Source organism: Aotus nancymaae, unplaced genomic scaffold, assembly GCF_030222135.1.
Source record: "Aotus nancymaae isolate 86718 unplaced genomic scaffold, 86718_ANA_hifiasm-v0.15.2.pri h1tg000028l, whole genome shotgun sequence".
NCBI classification, from domain to species: domain Eukaryota; kingdom Metazoa; phylum Chordata; class Mammalia; order Primates; family Aotidae; genus Aotus; species Aotus nancymaae.
Window position 1 is genome coordinate 28,776,434 of NW_026988441.1, and position 16,973 is coordinate 28,793,406.

Below are 16,973 nucleotides of genomic sequence, written 5' to 3' on the forward strand. Positions count from 1 at the left end.
GTTCAAACGATTCTCCTGCCTCAGCCTCGGAGCAGCTGGGATTACAGGTGCACACCACCACGCCCGGCTAATTTTTTGTATTTGTAGTAGAGACAGGGTTTCACCATGTTGGCCAGGCTGGTCTCAAACTCCTGACCTCAAGCAATCTGCCTGCCTCACCCTCCCAAAGTGCTTGAATTACAGGCGTGAGCCACCATACCACCCCCTATGTTTAACTTAAAATAAAACCGGCCAAATTGTCTTCCCAAGTCGTTGCACCTTTTAAGCCTTCCTACCAAAGTATATGAGAGTTCCTATTGCTCCACATCCCCATCAGCACTAAAATGACCATGGTGACATTTTAATTTTAGCCATGTTGTTAGACGTGAAGTGACAGCTCAATGTGGTTTTGCTTTGCATTCTTCTCATGGCTGAAGATGTGTATCTGACTAGGCACGGCGGCTCATGCCTGTAATCCCAGCACTGTGGGAAGCCGGAGTTCAAGGCCAGTATGGGCAACATAGCACGGCCCCAACTCTACAAAAAATAGCCAGACATGGTGGCACGCACCTGTAGTCCCAGCTACTTGGGGGGCTGAGGTGGAAGGATCGCTCCTGCGTCAGCCTCCCGAGTAGCTGGGATTACAGCTGTGCACCACATGCCCAGCCAATTTTTTGTATTTTTAGTAGAGACGAGGTTTCATCATGTTGGCCAACCTGGTCTCGAACTCCTGACCTCAGGTGATCACCTCCCTCTGATTCCTAGAGTGTTGGGATTACAGGCCTGAGCCACTGAGACTGGCTGTCCCCATGTCTTGAGGCCAATCCCTGGCATGTGGCTAGTGCAGTGGCTCATGCCTGTAATTCCCGCCCTTTGGGTGGCTAAGGTGGATGGAACATTTGAGGTCATGAGTTTGAGACCAGCCTGGCCAACATTGTGAAACCCCGCCTCTACTAAAAATACAAAAATTGGCTGGGCGTGGTGGCAGGTACGTGTAATCCTAGCTACTCAGGAGGCTGAGGCAGGAGAATCGCTTCAACTTGGGAGGCAGAGGTTGCAGTGAGCCAAGATCGTGCCGCTGCACTCCAGCCTGGGTGACTGGAGGGCTGGGTCTGGGCTACCTCCAACCTTGACTTTGTTGACAGTCATTCTCTCTCCTGTTCTCCCCACCCTGCCATCCCCTGCTTTGCTTCCTTCTGCGAAGCAGTCCCTGCTTTGAGACTCTGTCTCAAAACAAAACAAAACAAAAATCCCAGGCATAAAGCAGACAAGCCATGAGGGTTCATTCACAATGATTTTATTAGCTGCCCCTCCACGCCGAGCTGTGGTGGATAAGCTAGAGGATGAAACTGGGGCCTCACCTCCCCAGGACCCACCCAACTCCCAGGCATCACAGGGACAAGGCACTTTTCCAACAGCCTGGCGACATCTGGGACTCCGACTTGGTCTGGGCCCAAACCTCACCCGAGACTGCCCATGCCCATCCCATGCACCCAACCCTCTCAGGCATCCTGGTGACCTAGGCTGAGATGGTCAGGAGGGACCCTTCAGCTATAATATCATCCACCTCGCTCACCCCGAAGCAGGTTCCTGGCCCGCCCAGCAGCAGCCTAAGGCTGAGCACAGGGCAGGTAAGCATCTGTATGTTTGTTGAATGACTGAATGAGTGACAGTGGACTCTGGCCTGAGGGAGACCTGATACTTCCAGTCCCAACTGTGCACACTCAGAGCCCCTCGATAGAGCTGGATCATGGAACCCCACCCAGCTGGCTCCATTTCTTGGTTTGGGGCAGCCTGAGATGAACAGATCACAAGCCTTTCACACCGTCTGATCTCTCAAGCCTGCCCTAGGGCTGTCTATGGAGGGCTTCCTTTGTGCCAAGGAACTTGTCAGTTTCTCTGATCCACACACACGAACGATCTAAAATGCAAAGCCATTTGCAATCATAATTTCCAACCGTCCTGGTCCCTCCTGACTGCACGAGGCTTAAGAGCACGTGAGCCTTTTTCAGCTGCAGCTTCACATCAGCCCTTCCGTACAGAGGGGGGGCCAAGGGTTTCCACTATACAGATGGGGAGCGCAAAGCTCAGAGAAGGAAGGCAACTTGCCCAGGGACGCCCAGCAAGAGTCGGGACTGCGGAGCATGCGAGGTCTAGCCACTGAGGAGCTTGGGTAAGAAGAGACTTTGAAATGGCAGCACCTGGCTCACAGGTGCTTAGAAAATGTCCATCAAATGAATGAATCTCAACACGGCTTGAAGTTCTTCAGGAGTTAAGATGCTTTTTTTTTTTTTTTTTTGAGACAGGGTCTCATTCCATCATTCAGGCTGGTGTGCAGTGGTGCAATCTCAGCTCACTGCAACCTCCACCTCCCGGATTCAAGCGATTCTCCTGCCTCAGCATCCCAAGTAGCTGGGATTACAGGCATGCACCACCATGCCTGGCTAATTTTTGTATTTTTAGTAGAGATGGGGTTTCACCATGTTGGCCAGGCTGGTCTTGAACTCCTGACCTCAGGTGATCTACCCGCCTCAGCCTCCCAAAGTGCTATGATTACAGGCGTGAGCCACCGCGCCCGGCCAAGATGCAATTTTAAAGAAGGAAAAATAGAACTAAGGATATCACTGCCAATCAGGCTTTCTGGCTAGAGCTGCTGCCAGGATTCTGTGAACCCCTCCAAAACCTGTGACTCTCTGGGGTCCTGGCAGACAGAGAGAGGGAAGCCTGGTTTCTACAAAAGTTCTTCATCCTCATCTTCATATCTCAACCCCCACATCAGCCCTGGACGGTGAGCCAATGACCCTGATTTGCAGATGGGGAATTCAAGGCCAGGAAAGGATAGATCTGAGCACAGGAAGCTTCCCACCTCAGAGGGTCCTGGGTCCGGGTTCTCTCCCTGGTGCTCCTTGGGCCACCCCCTAATCTGCCTTCTTGGTCTTCTTCTTCCTGGAGCCCTCGCTCAACTCCTCCTTGGACTTGGCGGGCATGGCCGAATGCTGGGGTCCTGGCCCACCACCGCCGTGGGACCCACCGTGGTTGTCATGGTGATGATCACCCCCGCAGGCTGCACCAAACAGCACGGGGCAGATGTAGCCCTCCAGCGCATCAAAGGGGGTGCTGTGTGAGTGGGTGGCCGTGAGGAACACCTGAGGTGCGGTGGCCAGCGGAACAGCCAGAGAGACAGAGGGAGATCAAGGAAGAAAGCAAACAGGGGGTGGCAGGGTGGGGAGAAGAGGGGAGAGAAGGTCAGCAAAGTCAAGGTTGGAAGTAGCCCAGACCCAGCCCTCTAGCTGCATGCACCCCCAGGGCAATGGACGACCATCCTGGGTTTCCCAGGATGCCAGACTTCAATGTTGACCCCTGGAAAGTTCCAAGCACACTGGGACTGCTGGTCACCCATCCCCCAGAATTCCCCACTACTCCTGGGCTCAGAGGAAAGCCATGCTAAGTGCTAGTCTGAAGGTCTGTGTCCTCCCAAATTCACATGTTGAAAGCTATCACCAAGGTGATGGTATTACGAGGTGAGGCCTTTGGAGGGGTGATGAGACCATGAGGGTGGGGCCTTCGGGAATGAGATTAGTGCACTTACAAAGAGGCCCAGGAATGCTAACCAGTCCCTTCCACATGTGAGGACACAGTGAGATGTTGCCTGTCTGCAACCAGGAAAGAGGGCCCTCATCAGAACCTGACCAGGCTAGCACCCTGATCTCGGACTTCCCGGCCTCCAGAACTGTAAGAAATACATTTCTTTTGTTTTTCTTTTTCTATTTTTTTTGGAGACAGGGTCTGTTGCCCAAACTGGAGTGCAATGGCCTGATCTCAGGTCACTGCAGCCTCTGCCTCCTGGGTTCAAGCAATTCTCATGCCTTAGCCACCCAAGTAGCTGGGATTACAGGCATGCGCCACCCATACCTGGTTAATTTTTGTATTTGTATTTTTTTTTGCCTGTTTGTTTTTGAGACAGTCTCACTCTGTTGCCCATACTGGAGTGCAGTGGTGCAATCTTGGCTCACTGCAACCTCCACCTCCTGGGTTCAAGTGATTCTCCTGCCTCAGCCTCCTGAGTAGCTGGGATACAGGCATGCACCACCATGCTTGGCTAATTTTTGTATTTTTAGGAAAGACAGGGTTTCACCATGTTGCCCAGGCTGGTCTTGAACTCCTGGCCTCAAGTGATCTGCTTGCCTCTCCCTTTTTCCCTAATGCAGGGAGACACAGGCTCACTCCCTTTTGACAGCCTTAGAGTCCTTGCCCAGGGAAGACACAGTCCTGAGCTGGGGTCTTCATGCAGAGGGAGAGAGCCCAGCCCCTGAAGACCCCTCCTGGGTGGGGTGATGTCAACTCAAGGCATGACTGTCAACACTAGAACTATTCCTGGTCCAACTGAGTTCCCGGCTACCTGACGCTGCCATTTCAGATTCTTGTCCCTCTGGTCTCTGTACCCAAGGGACAGGGCCCACCTTGACCTTTGCTCAGGCTGGGCCCTCTGCACAGAAGGCCTGTTCCCCTCACCTGTGTCCTGGCTGCTGGACGCTGCCTTTTAAAGACCCTCTTCCCAGCAAGCTACTGGCAAGCATGTCCCTCTCTGGGCTGCCCTGTCCCAGCCACATAAGGCTAGGAGTATCCAATTTCCCCACTCCCAGCCTGGAGGTGGCAGGGGGCGGGCATTGGTCAAGGCAATAAGGCAGCAGGAAGAAAAAGGCTTACCTTACAGGACACCATGAACATGGTGAAGATGAAGATGAGGGTGGCTTTGGACACTGGGAGCCAGCGGGTCTGCTGGAGGGTGAAGAGGATGGCTCCGTACAGGCTGGCCTTGGTGGGGCTGGAGGGAGCAGCTGTTATTACTGGCAGGTGCCTGCATGGCTCAGGTCTTCGTAACTCTGGCCCATATCCCCCTGCCCTGGCACCAGCTCCCATCCCAGCTTCTCCCTTTTCTCTTTGAGATGGAGTCTGCTCTGTCACTCAGGCTGGGGTGCAGTGGCGCGATCTCGGCTCCCTGCCACCTCGGCCTCCCGGGTTCAAGTATTTCTCCCACCTCAGCCTCCTGAGTAGCTGGGATTACCAGCGTGCACCACCATGCCTGGCTAATTTTTGTATTTTTAGTAGAGATGGGGTTTTCACCATGTTGGCCTAGCTGGTCTCGAACTCCTGACCTCAAGTGATCCTCTTGGCATCCCAAAGTGCTGGGATTATAGGCGTGAGCTACTGTGCCTGGCCACAGCTTCTCCTGATCATAAGGTGGGAGGATGAGGTGGGGTCACCCTATGCATGATGGGTTAACCTAGTCCAAGGAAAGGGCTGGCCTCTGTCCAGCTCCTGGAATATGGCCTCTAAACCCTTGGGGTGTCCTGCCTGGTAAGACTGTCTTTGTTTGCCTGGGAGCCTTGGGTCACATCAGATAGTAACGTAATTTATGGTGCGGGTCCTGGGCCCTGCAGCCTCAGCTGGACCTCTAGAGGGCCTGAAGACTGAGGTCAGCCACGCAGGTGGTTAGCTAGGTCTGAGCCTCCATTAAAACCCTGGATACTCAAGACTCAGAAGAGCTTCCCTGGTTGGCAGTACGCCATGCATGTTGTCACACATTGCTGCTGGGAGAACTAAGCCCTGTCCAGGTGATTGCACTGGGAGAGAAAAACTGGATGTTTGCACCTTTTCTCTCCTGTAGTCTGCCCCATGCACATTTGATCCCTGCTGATTTCTTGTTTGTGTATGTGTCAGTCTTGCTCTGTCACCCAGGCTGGAGTGCAGTGGTGCGATCTCAGCTCACTGCAACCTCCGCCTCCCGGGTTCCAGCAATTCTTCTGCTTCAGTCTCCTGAGTAGCTGGGACTACAGGCACCCACCACCATGCCCAGCTAATTTTTGTATTTTTAGTAGCGATGGGGTTTCGCCATGTTGGCCAGGCTTGTTTCCAACTCCTAACCTCAAGTGATCCACCCACCTTAGCCTCCCAAAGTGTTGGGGTTACAGGCATGGCTGATTTCATGTTATTTATTTATTTTTTAGAGACAGGTCTCACGGCCAGGCACGGTGGCTCACGCCTGCAATCCCAACACTTTGGGAGGCTGAGGAAGGTGAATCACAAGGTCAGGAGTGAGAGACCAGCCTGGCGAACATGGTGAAACCCCGTCTCTACTAAAAATACAAAAATTAGCCGGACATGGTGGTGGGCGCCTGTAATCCCAGCTGCTCAGGAGTCTGAGGCAGGAGAATTGCTTGAACCCAGGAGGTGGATGTTGGAGTGAGCTGAGATCGCACCACTGCACTCCAGCCTGGGTGACAGACCCAGACTCCGTATCAAAAAAAACAGAGACAGGGTCTTGCCACCCAGGCTGGAGTGCAGTGGTCTGATCATGGCTCACTGTAACTTCAAACTCCAGGGCTCAAGCAATTCTCCCACCTCAGCCCCCTCAAGTAGCTAAGACTAGAGTTATGTGCCACTGTCCCTGCTTAATTTTTAAGGTTTTTTTTTTTTTTTTTTTTTTTTGTAGAGATGGAGTCTTGCTATGTTGCACAGGCTGGTCTCGAACTCCTGGCCTTGAATAATCCTCCTATCTTGGCCTCCCACAGTGCTGGGATTACAGGTGTGAGCCGCAGCACCTGCCTCTGCTGATGTTATTCTATAGGTTGTCACGGTAATAAATCATAATCCTGAATATGATGGCTTTGCTAAGTTCTATGAGTCCTTCTAGCAAGTCATGGAACGTCAGGGTGGTCTTGGGGATCCCCCATCAGCTCATTCCCGCAGAAAATGTGATTACAACATGCAAAGTTTTCCTTAACTTTTATTTTTTTCCTTGCAGAATAGGTTTAAAATATTTTTATTTGTTGCAAAAGACAGACCTGTGACTTATATTCCTAATATCTGTCGAGTGACAGATTTTTTTTTTGAGACAAGGTCTCAAATCTGTTGCCCAGGCTGGAGTACACTTGTGTGATCACAGCTCACTTCAGCCTCAACATTCTGAGATCAAGCAACCCTCCTGCCTCAGCATCCTGAGTAGCTAGGACTACAGGCAAGCACCACCACACCTGGCTAATTTTGTTTGTTTTATCTTTTTTTTTAGAGATGGGGTCTTGCAGTGTTGCCCCAGATAGTCTTGAATTTCTGGCTTCAAGCAATCCTCCTATCTCAGCTTCCTGAGTAGCTGGGATTACAGGGTTGAGCCACCATGCCCAGCTTCACTGCATGTATTTACGAATTTTATTTATTTATTTATTTATTTATTTATTTATTTATTTATTTATTTAGAGACAGAGTCTTGCTCTGTCACCCAGGCTGGAGTGCAGTGGTGCAATCTCAGCTCATAGCAACCTCTGCCTCCTGACTTCAAGCAATTCTCCTGCCTCAGTCTCTCAAGTAGCTGGGACTACAGGTGCACCACCACACCTGGCTAATTTTTAAATTTTATTTATTTACTTAGTTTGAGACACGTTTTGCTCTTGTTGCCCAGGCTAGAGTGCAACAGCGCAATCTCGGCTCACTGCAACCTCTGCCTCCTGGGTTCAAGCGATTCTCCTGTGTCAGCCTTCCAAGTAGCTGGGATTGCAGGCATGCGCCACCATGCCCAACTAATTTTGCATTTTTAGTAGAGACAGGGTTTCTCCATGTTGGTCAGGCTGGTCTTGAACTCCTGACCTCAGGTGATCCGCCCACCTCGGCCTCCCAAAGTGCTGGGATTACAGGTGTGAGCCACCATGCCTGGCGTAATTTTTGTATTTTTAGTAGAGACAGGGTTTCACCATGTTGGCCAGGCTGGTCTCGAACTCCTGACCTCAGGTGATCCACCTGCCTCAGCCTCCCAAAGAGCTGGGATTACAGACGTGAGCCACTGCACCCGGCCTAATGATGCTACTTCTACCTGATATCTCCAAAGCACTCACCAGTTTCCAGGGCCAGGTGATCTATATGCATAATTCCTTCCCCCTTCCCTTTTTTTTTTTTTTAACATTAATGGTCTGGTATCTGAATACTTTTTTTTTTTTTTAGACAAGGTCTTGCTTTGCCATCCAAGCTGGAGTACAGTGGCACGATCCTAGCTTACTGAAGATTCCTGGGCTCAAGTAATCCTCCTGCCTCAGCCCCCTGAGTAGCTGGGACCATAAGCGCATGCCACCATGCCTAGCTAAGTTAATTTTTTTTTGTAGTGAAGAGGTCTCATATGTTACCCAGGCTAGTCTTGGACTCCTGGGCTCAAGCAATCGTCCAGCCTTGGACTCCCAAAGTGCTGGGATTACAGGTGTGAGCCACCACACCCAGACGCCCCACGAGGTCTTTTAAAAATGCACTATGCTGGCTGTGTGGGTGGCTCATGCCTGTAATCCCAGTACTTTGGGAGGCCGAGGTGGGCAGATCACTTGAGGTCAGAAGTTCCAGACTAGCCTGACCAACATGGCAAAACCCCATCTCTACTCAAAATACGAAAATTAGCTGGGCGTGGTAGCAGGTGCCTATAATCCCAGCTACTCAAGAGGCTGAGGCACAAGAATCTCTTGAACCTGGGAGGTGGAGGTTGCAGGGAGCTGAGATCACGCCAGGGTACTCCAGCCTGACAGAGGAAGACTCCATCCCCCTCTCAAAAAAACCATTAAGCGGCTGGGCATGGTGGCTCAAGCCTGTAATCCCAGCACTTTGGGAGGCCAAGGCTGGTGGATCACGAGGTCGAGAGATCGAGCCCATCGTGGCCAACATGGTAAAACCTCATCTCTACTAAACGTACAAAAATTAGCTGGACGTGGTGGTGTGCGCCTGTAGTCCCAGCTACTCGGAGGCTGAGGCAGGAGAATTGCTTGAACCTGGGAGGCGGAGGTTGCAGTGAGCCGAGACTGTGCCACTGCACTCCAGCCTGGCGCCTGGCCACAGAATGAGACTCTGTCTCAAAAAAAAAAAAAAAAAAAAAAGCATTAAGCTAAATGCAGTGTGGGATCCTGCACTGGGTCTTGGATGCTGCCACCTGGCCTTGCCCACTTACCTCCAGATATGCTCCCAATGCACACTGCATGCCCCATGCTCTGTGCCCTGACCCCGCACACCCGGCAGCATTGCTGCTCTTCTGATTTGACAGTTGGCAGAGTTGCTGGCCTCTGTTGGGAGGCCCCTCCTTGGCCAGTGAACTCCTGCTCACCCTTCAAAACTTCAATCAGGTATAGCGTCCTGCTGCAGCTCCGCCCTCCCCAACCTTAGATGGAGCAGAGCTATGACTCTGCTTTGAGCTTCCCCAGCCACTCTGAAAGGCAGAGCCAAGGACTGAGGCCTCTCTAAGTTATCAGCAGCATCTAACTCAGGGTCAGGCACCCAGACATACAGGAAGGATGGAGGGAGAGGTGGGGTGGGATACTCACAAAGACATATGCAGGATCTCGTTGGTCTCTGGCTTCCAGACCCCTCGGAGCAGCTGCTCAAAGTTGGACATGAGGGCGACACCAGAACCTACAGGACAGGGGCCTTCTGAATAAGCTCACCACCCCCAGGTCTCCTTTTCCTCTTGGTTGAATTCCCAAGGAAGCAGTCTCTCTGCTCGCGAAGTCTTCTCTAGAGGGACACTGAGCCTGGGGGTGTATGATCATCAGCTGCAGGTGGGGAAACTGAGGCTGAGAGAGGACAAAGCCTTGCTGAGAGTCGCATGACAAATTCAGAGCAAAAGCCACCTGAAGGAATCAGTCATGTCCCCACCTGCAAAGCAGGTCTTTAACCTGGGGTTGTGTGCCTTGATGCCCCAATCCAAGACCCCAAGCTATACATGAGGCTTCCAAGGCAGCCCCCACCCCCAGTCTCTCTCTTCCTCAAGACTCCAAGTTCTCAATCTTTCTCAAACCATCCATACTCTAGGAGAGATACTATACCCCTGGGGAATCTGCTCAGTAGTAAAAGGTTCCTGGAGAGACAATAAGGAGACTCAAATGGAGACAGAATGGTTAAATTTCTGGAGGAATCTTCCCATTTACCCTAAATGTATTGGTTAAAGACACTTGGACATCCACTCCAGGAACTGCCGCACCAACTGGGGTGGCTGATATGTACTACTGGACCAGGGAATCGCATCTGGGGCCATTTTGCTCCCAAGGAAGCATCTGGCAATGTTGAGAAACACTTTGAGTTGTCACAGCTGGGGAGGGAGCACTACTGGCATTCAGTGAGTGAAGGCCAGGGAGGTGGCTCACCACCGTATAATGCACAGGTTGACCCCCACAGCAAGGAGTAACTGAGGACACCGTGGCTCAATGGATGGTGACTCTATATCTTGGTACTTTGTGGGTACCCATATCTTGCAGGCAGGAAGCGAGGATAAAGTGCCCAGTGGTTTTCGGCATTTGCTCAGGCCTTCTTTACCTGCTTTCCTGTTACTCCTTGGCCCACTTCTCCAACTTTTAATGTTGAATTATCTCTTTTTATGTATTTTGGTGCTCTGTTTCTAGGTGCATATATGTTTATAGGTGATATATCTTCCTGGTGTATTGGCTCTTTTAACATTATAAAACGTTCTTTATTTATTTTTTTGAGACGGAGTCTTGCTCTGTTGCCCAGGCTGGAGTGCAATGGCGTGCTCTTGGCTCACTGCAACCTCTGCCTCCCAGGTTCAAGCGATTCTCCTGCCTCAGCCTCCTGAGTAGCTGGGATTACAGGCACGCAGCACCATGCCTGGCTAATTTTTGTATTTTTAGTAGAGACGGAGTTTCACCGTGTTGGTCAGGCTGCTCTCAAACTCCTGACCTCATGATCCACCCGCCTCGCCCTCCCAAAGTGCTGGGACTACAGGCTTGAGCCACCACGCCCGGCCAAAACGTTCTTTATTTCTAGTAACATTTTCATTATTACTTTATTCTTTTAATTTTAATTTTTTAGAGACAGGCTCTTGCTCTGTTTCCTACCTGGAGTGCAACGGCACAATCACAGCTCACTGTAACCCTCAACTCCTAGGTTCAAGTGATCCCTCCACCTTGGCCTCCTGAGTAGCTGGGACTACAGGTATTAAGCCACCATGTCCAGCTCCGTCTTCTGCACATGAAAGGGTCTGTAGGCTTCACTGGGCTGACAAAAGGGCTATGGTCCACAAAAGTTAAGAACTCCTATAGCTAGAGCTCTAGAGAAGAAGGGTTTCTTACCCACAGCAATTTTGCTCCCTAGGAGGTGTTTGGTAATGTCTGGAGACAATTTCTTTTCTTTCTTTTTTTTTTTTTGAGAGGGAGTCTCACTCTGTCGCCCAGGCTGGAGTGCAATGGCGTGATCTCAGCGTGATCTCGGCTCACTGCAACCTCTGCCTCCCAGGTTCAAGCAATCCTCCTGCCTCAGTCTCCCGAGTAGCTGAGACTACAGGTGCATGCCACCGTGCCCGGCTAATTTTTGTATTTTTAGTAGAGACAGGGCTTCACCATCTTGGCCAGACTGGTCTCGAACTCCCGACCTCATGATCCACCCACCTCGGCCTCCCGAAGTGCTGGGATTACAGGCGTGAGCCACCGGGCCCGGCCTTGGAGACAATTTCTTTTGTCGCAGCTGGGGACAAGTGTGCTACTGGCATCTCGTGGGTGGAGACCAGGGGTGCTGTTTGACATCTTACAATCCCCAGGGCAGCCCCCACCACAAAGAATGACTCAGCCCCACACGTCAGTAGTGCTGCAAGTGAGAAACCCTGCTCTGGCAATATTGACTTCTGTCGTTGTCATCACTGTCCTAGGTACCCCTGACAGTAACATTTCTGGAAGAACCTTCCCACTTACCCTAAAGGTATTGGGAGGTTTGGACACCTAGTCCAACGTTTACACCCCTTTGCTTGGAGCAATGGCTTTCCCAGCCGGGGGTGCCTGGTAGTACCACTGGACCAACAGTTCTCCACTGGGGCGATTTTTCACTGTCATCATCCTATTTACCTTTGACCCACCCAGTCGCAATCATGACGAACCACCCGTGGTGGTAGTGGTGATGGGCGTGATGGATGCCCACCGCGATCTTGCGGACTCGCACCACCTCCTTCATGGCCACGAAGATGAGTTTCACAGGCAAGAAGCAGACACACTTGTAGAAGAGGTCCAGGGGGCAGAAGAAAATCAAGTACCTTTTGGGGAGAGAATGCTGAGTGCCAGGGGATGAGCAGACCATGAAGGATGGGGGTAGGGAGCTGTGGCTGTGTCAGATACCCCCACCCACAACGTGCTGAGCCTAGACCAGTGCGGGTTCAGGGCCACCGTGAAGGCTGTTGCTGGTGCATTCCAATGCCTCCAACCTGTCGCCTCCCTGGTGCCCAGATTGTTCCTTCCCGCACCTGGCTCTGCTTTCCCGTGCCCAGTGTGGCTTACCAGACAGCTGAGGCCAGCAGGATGCTGGAGTTGTTGCTGAAGTAATCGATCAGCGGCTCCCCGAGGAGCAGGTCAGCCAGGATGTAGCTCCCGAAGCAATGCAGCATGGCACACAGCCAGGATGCCATCGGGTGGCGCCGGGACAGCTCGACCGCTCCTGGGAGGCACAGGAGTGTCCCCCAGCATCACCAGCGTGCCAAGGGCAGGCTTTACTCCCATACGCTCCAGTCAGCCTATCCTAATCCAGAGCGCCCACCTAACACTGTGCAGTTCATAAGTTTCAGAGGAGGAACCAAGGCTCAGAGAGGCTGTGTGCATGCCTGAGGTTTCACAGAGAAAACAGAGTGGGAGTCCTCTCCTCCACAGCCAGAGAGGTGGCAGTGATGATGACACTGGCTCACATTTAGGACTTATTAAATCCTCATCAGTGCCCCAGCCAAGTGATGGCTTTTATGATTACAGAAGTCTCCTTATTGTCATGAGGAGACTGAGGCTTGGAGAGATGGGCCAGCTTGCCGCTGGGAACGCATTGAAATTGCTACTCTGGGCTGGGCGTCGTGGCTCACACCTGTAATCCCAGTACTTTTGGAGTCCAAGGTGGGCAGATCACTTAAGGTCAGGAGTTCAAGACCAGCCTGGATAACATGGTGAAACCCCCATCTCTAAAAATACAAAAATTAGCCAGGAACAGTGGTGCACGCCTGTATTCCCAGCTACTCGGGAAGCTGAGGCAGGAGAATCACTTGAACCCTGGAGGTGGAGGCTGCAGCGGGCCGAGATTGCACCACTGCACTCTAGCCTGGGTGACAGAGCAAGACTCCATCTAAAAACACATGCACACACACACAAAAACACACATACACACACACAAAGAAATAAAAGAAATTGCTTCTCTGACCTCAGCTGATACCAAGATCCCTATGAGCTTATGCTGGTATTCTTTTTTTTCTTTTGTTTGAGACAGAGTCTCACTCTGCTGCCCAGACTGGAGTGCAGTGGTGCAATCCTGAGTAACTGCAACCTCTGTCTCCTGGGTTCAAGCGATTCTCCTGCCTCAGACTCCCGAGTAGCTGGCATTACAGGCGCCCACCACCATGCCTGGCTAATTACTGTATTTTTAGTAGAGAAGGAGTTTCACCATGTTTGCCAGGCTGGTCTCCAACTCTTGGACTCAAGTGAACCTCCTGCCTCAGCCTCTCAGAGTGCTGGGATTATAGGCATGAGCCATCACGCCCAGCCTTATGCTGGTATTCTTATACCTGCTGTCTTTAAAAAAATTTTTTTTAAATTTTTTATTACTGTAAAATATACATTATATTTACCATTTTATGCTGGGCGCAGTGGCTCACACCTGTAATCTCAGCACTTTGGGAGGCCAAGGTGGGTGGATCACAGTGTCAGGATATCGAGACCATCCTGGCCAACATGGTGAAACCCCATTTCTACTAAATACAAAAATTAGCCGGGTGTGGTGGTGCGCGCCTGTAGTCCTAGCTCTTCAGGAGGCTGAGGCAGGAGAACCACTTGAACCCAGGAGGCGGAGGCTGCAGTGAGCCGAGATCGCACCACAGAGCTCTAGCCTGGGCGACAGAGTGAGATTCTGTCTCAAAAAATAAATAAATAAATAATAAAAATAAATTTACCATTTTACTTTTTTTTTAAATTTGTTTTTAGACAGGGTTTCATTCCCATCAGCCAGGCTGGAGTGCAGTGGTGCAATCACAACTCACTGCAGCCTTGACTTCCTAGGCTCAAACACCCCTCCCACCTCAGCCTCAAAAGTATTTGGGACTACAGGGAAGCACACCAAACGCCAGGATAATATTTTGTATTTTTAAAGGAGGCATGGGGTTTCACCATGTTGCCTAGGCTGGCCTCAAATTCCCGGGCTGAAGCCATCCACCAGCCTTGGCCTCCAAAAGTGCTGGGATTATAGATGTGAGACACCATGCCCAGCCCATTTTATACTTTTTATTTTTTATTTTTTTTGAGATGGAGTTTTGCTCTTGTTGCCCAGGCTAGGGTGCAATGGTGCGATCTCGGCTCACTGCAACTCCGCCTCCCAGGTTCAAGCGATTCTCCTGCCTCAGCCTCCCGAGTAGCTGGGATTACAGGTATGTGCTACCACATCCGGCTAATTTTGTATTTTTAGTAGAGATGGGGTTTCTCCATGTTGCTCAGGCTGGTCTCGAACTACTGACCTCAGGTGACCCACCCGCCTCGGCCTCCCAAAGTGCTGGGAGTATAGACATGAGCCACCACGCCCAGCCCATTTAAACATTTTTAAGTGTGTAGTTCTATGTCATTACATTCACATCGTTTTACCATTATCACCACCACCCATCTCCAAAACCCTTCCAATTTCCCAAACTGAAACCCATTAAACACTTACTCCTGATTCCCCGTCCCTAGCCCCCGGCACCCACCATTCTACTTTCTGTCTCTATGAAACTGATGATTCTAGGCGTCTCATAGAAGCGAAATCATACAGACTTTGTTGTTTTGTGTGCCTTACTGAGCATGATGTCCTCAAGCTTCATCCCCATTGTCGCATGTATTAAGATTTTATTTCCAGGCTGGGCACGGTGGCTCACACTTGTAATCCCAACACTCTGGGAGGCTGAGGCAGGCGGATCACTTGAGCCTGGGTGTTTGAGACCAGCCTGGGCAACATAGTGAGACCCTACCTCTAAAAAAATTTTTTTTTAATTAGCTGGGCATGGTAGCATGCTCCTGTAGTCCCAGCTACTCAGGAGGCTAAGAGGGGAGGATCACCTGAGCTGGTGAAGTGGTGCCTGCAGTAAGCCATGATCATGCCACTGCACTCCAGAGCAAGACCCTGTCTCAAAAAAGAAAACAAAGAACAGAAAAGGAAAGGAAACAGGCCAGCCTGGGAAATACATTGAGACCCCATCTCTACACAAAATTCTTTTTAATTACCTGAGTATAGTGGCGTGCACCTGTAGTCCCAGCTAGTCAGGAGGTTGAGGTGGGAGGATCGCCTGACCCCAAGAGTTTGAGGCTGCAGTAAGCCATGATCACATCAGTGTACTCCAGCCTGGGTGACAGAGTGAGACTCTGTCTCAAAAATAATAAATAGTCTGGGTGCAATGGCTCATGCCTGTAATCCCAGCACTTTGGGAGGCCAAGGCGGGTGAATCACAAGGGCAGGAGATAGAGACCATCTTGGGTTTCATCCAAGGTGAAACCCTGTCTCTACTAAAAATACAAAAAAATTAGCTGGGTGTAGTGGCAGGTGCCTGTAATCCCAGCTACTTGGGAGGCTGAGGTGGGAGAATTGCTTGAACCTGGGAGGAGAGGTTGCAGTGACCTGAGATTGCATCATTGCACTCTAGCCTGGGCAACAAGAGTGAAACTCCATCTCAAATAAAAGGAAAAAAAAAAGCAACAAAAAAAGTCAAGAGAGGCCAGGCATGGTGGCTCACACATGTAATGACAGCACTTTGGGAGGCTAAGGCCAGAGAGACGATCTCTTGAGCCTAGAAGTTCCAGACCAGCCTTGGCAACACAGTGAAATCCCATCTCTAAAAAGATTTTTTTAAAAATTAGCTGGGCAGGCCGGGCGCGGTGGCTCACGCCTGTAATCCCAGCACTTCGGGAGGCTGAGGTGGGTGGATCACCTGAGGTCAGGAGTTTGAGACCAGCCTGACCAACATGGTGAAACCCCCGTCTTTTAAAAAAAAAAAATTAGCTGGGCATGCTGGTAGGTGTCTGTGTCTGTATTCCCAGCTATTTCTGAGGTGGGAGGACCACTGGAGCCTGGAAGGTTGAGCCGTGATCAAGCCACTGCACTCCAGCCTGGGCAACAGAGCAAGACTCTATCTCAATCAATAAATAAGAGTTATAAGAAAGCCTGCTGCTCTCTGCTGTCTACCATAATGAGGACCACAGGGAGAGGCTGACCATCTGCAAGCCAGAAGAGGGCCCTCATTAGAACTTGACCACATTAATACCCTGATCTCAGACTTCCAGCCTCCAGAACTGTGAGAAATTTCTGTTGTTTGCAAGTCGCCTGGTCTACAGTGCTTTATAGATCACAGCATCTGCAACAGATGAAGACATCTGTAGATACTAATGATACATTCAACAGGTGGATTTGATCTTCAACAGATCATAGCATCTGCAACAGATGAAGACATCTGTAGATACTAATGATACATTCAACAGGTGGATTTGATCTTCATGCCTCCATAAGTTCAGCAACCATGGAGGCCTTATCTGCTGCTGAACCACCAGGGCATGGGGTGGGGTAGGGTGGGGTGGGGTGGGGTGGGGTGGGGTGGGGTGGGGCAGGGTGGTGTTGGACACATCGTATAGGTTTAAGAAATAACTGTAGGCCGGGTGCAGTGGCTCATGCCTGTAATCCCAGCACTTTGGGAGGCCGAGGCGGGTGGATCACGAGGTCAAGATATCGAGACCATCCTGCTCAACAAGGTGAAACCCCGTCTCTACTAAAAATACAAAAAATTAGCTGGGCATGGTGGCACATGCCTGTAGTCCCAGTTACTCAGGGGGCTGAGGCAGGAGAATTGCCTGAACCCAGGAGGTGGAGGTTGCGGTGAGCTGAGATCGCACCATTGCACTCCAGCCTGGGTAACAAGAGCGAAACTCCGTCTCCAAAAAAAAAAAAAAACAAAAAAACTGTGAATGAATTTATGGGAAATGTGCATCCCTCTG

At 50.9% G+C, this 16,973-nt stretch overlaps 1 protein-coding gene across 1 annotated transcript in view; it reads right to left on the reverse strand.

The window, feature by feature from the left end:
* Nucleotides 1-1,260: 1,260 nt before the first annotated feature.
* TMEM38A (transmembrane protein 38A) overlaps nucleotides 1,261-16,973 on the reverse strand; it is a 29,947-nt gene continuing 14,234 nt past the window's right edge. Inside the window, exons 2-6 of the mRNA XM_021668866.2 lie at nucleotides 12,276-12,432; nucleotides 11,850-12,034; nucleotides 9,324-9,411; nucleotides 4,687-4,804; nucleotides 1,261-3,125 (exon numbers count right to left, since the gene is read on the reverse strand). Coding sequence (XP_021524541.1) covers nucleotides 2,898-3,125; nucleotides 4,687-4,804; nucleotides 9,324-9,411; nucleotides 11,850-12,034; nucleotides 12,276-12,432 — 776 coding nt within the window. The 3' untranslated portion in view covers nucleotides 1,261-2,897. The remainder of the gene's footprint in view (nucleotides 3,126-4,686; nucleotides 4,805-9,323; nucleotides 9,412-11,849; nucleotides 12,035-12,275; nucleotides 12,433-16,973) is intronic.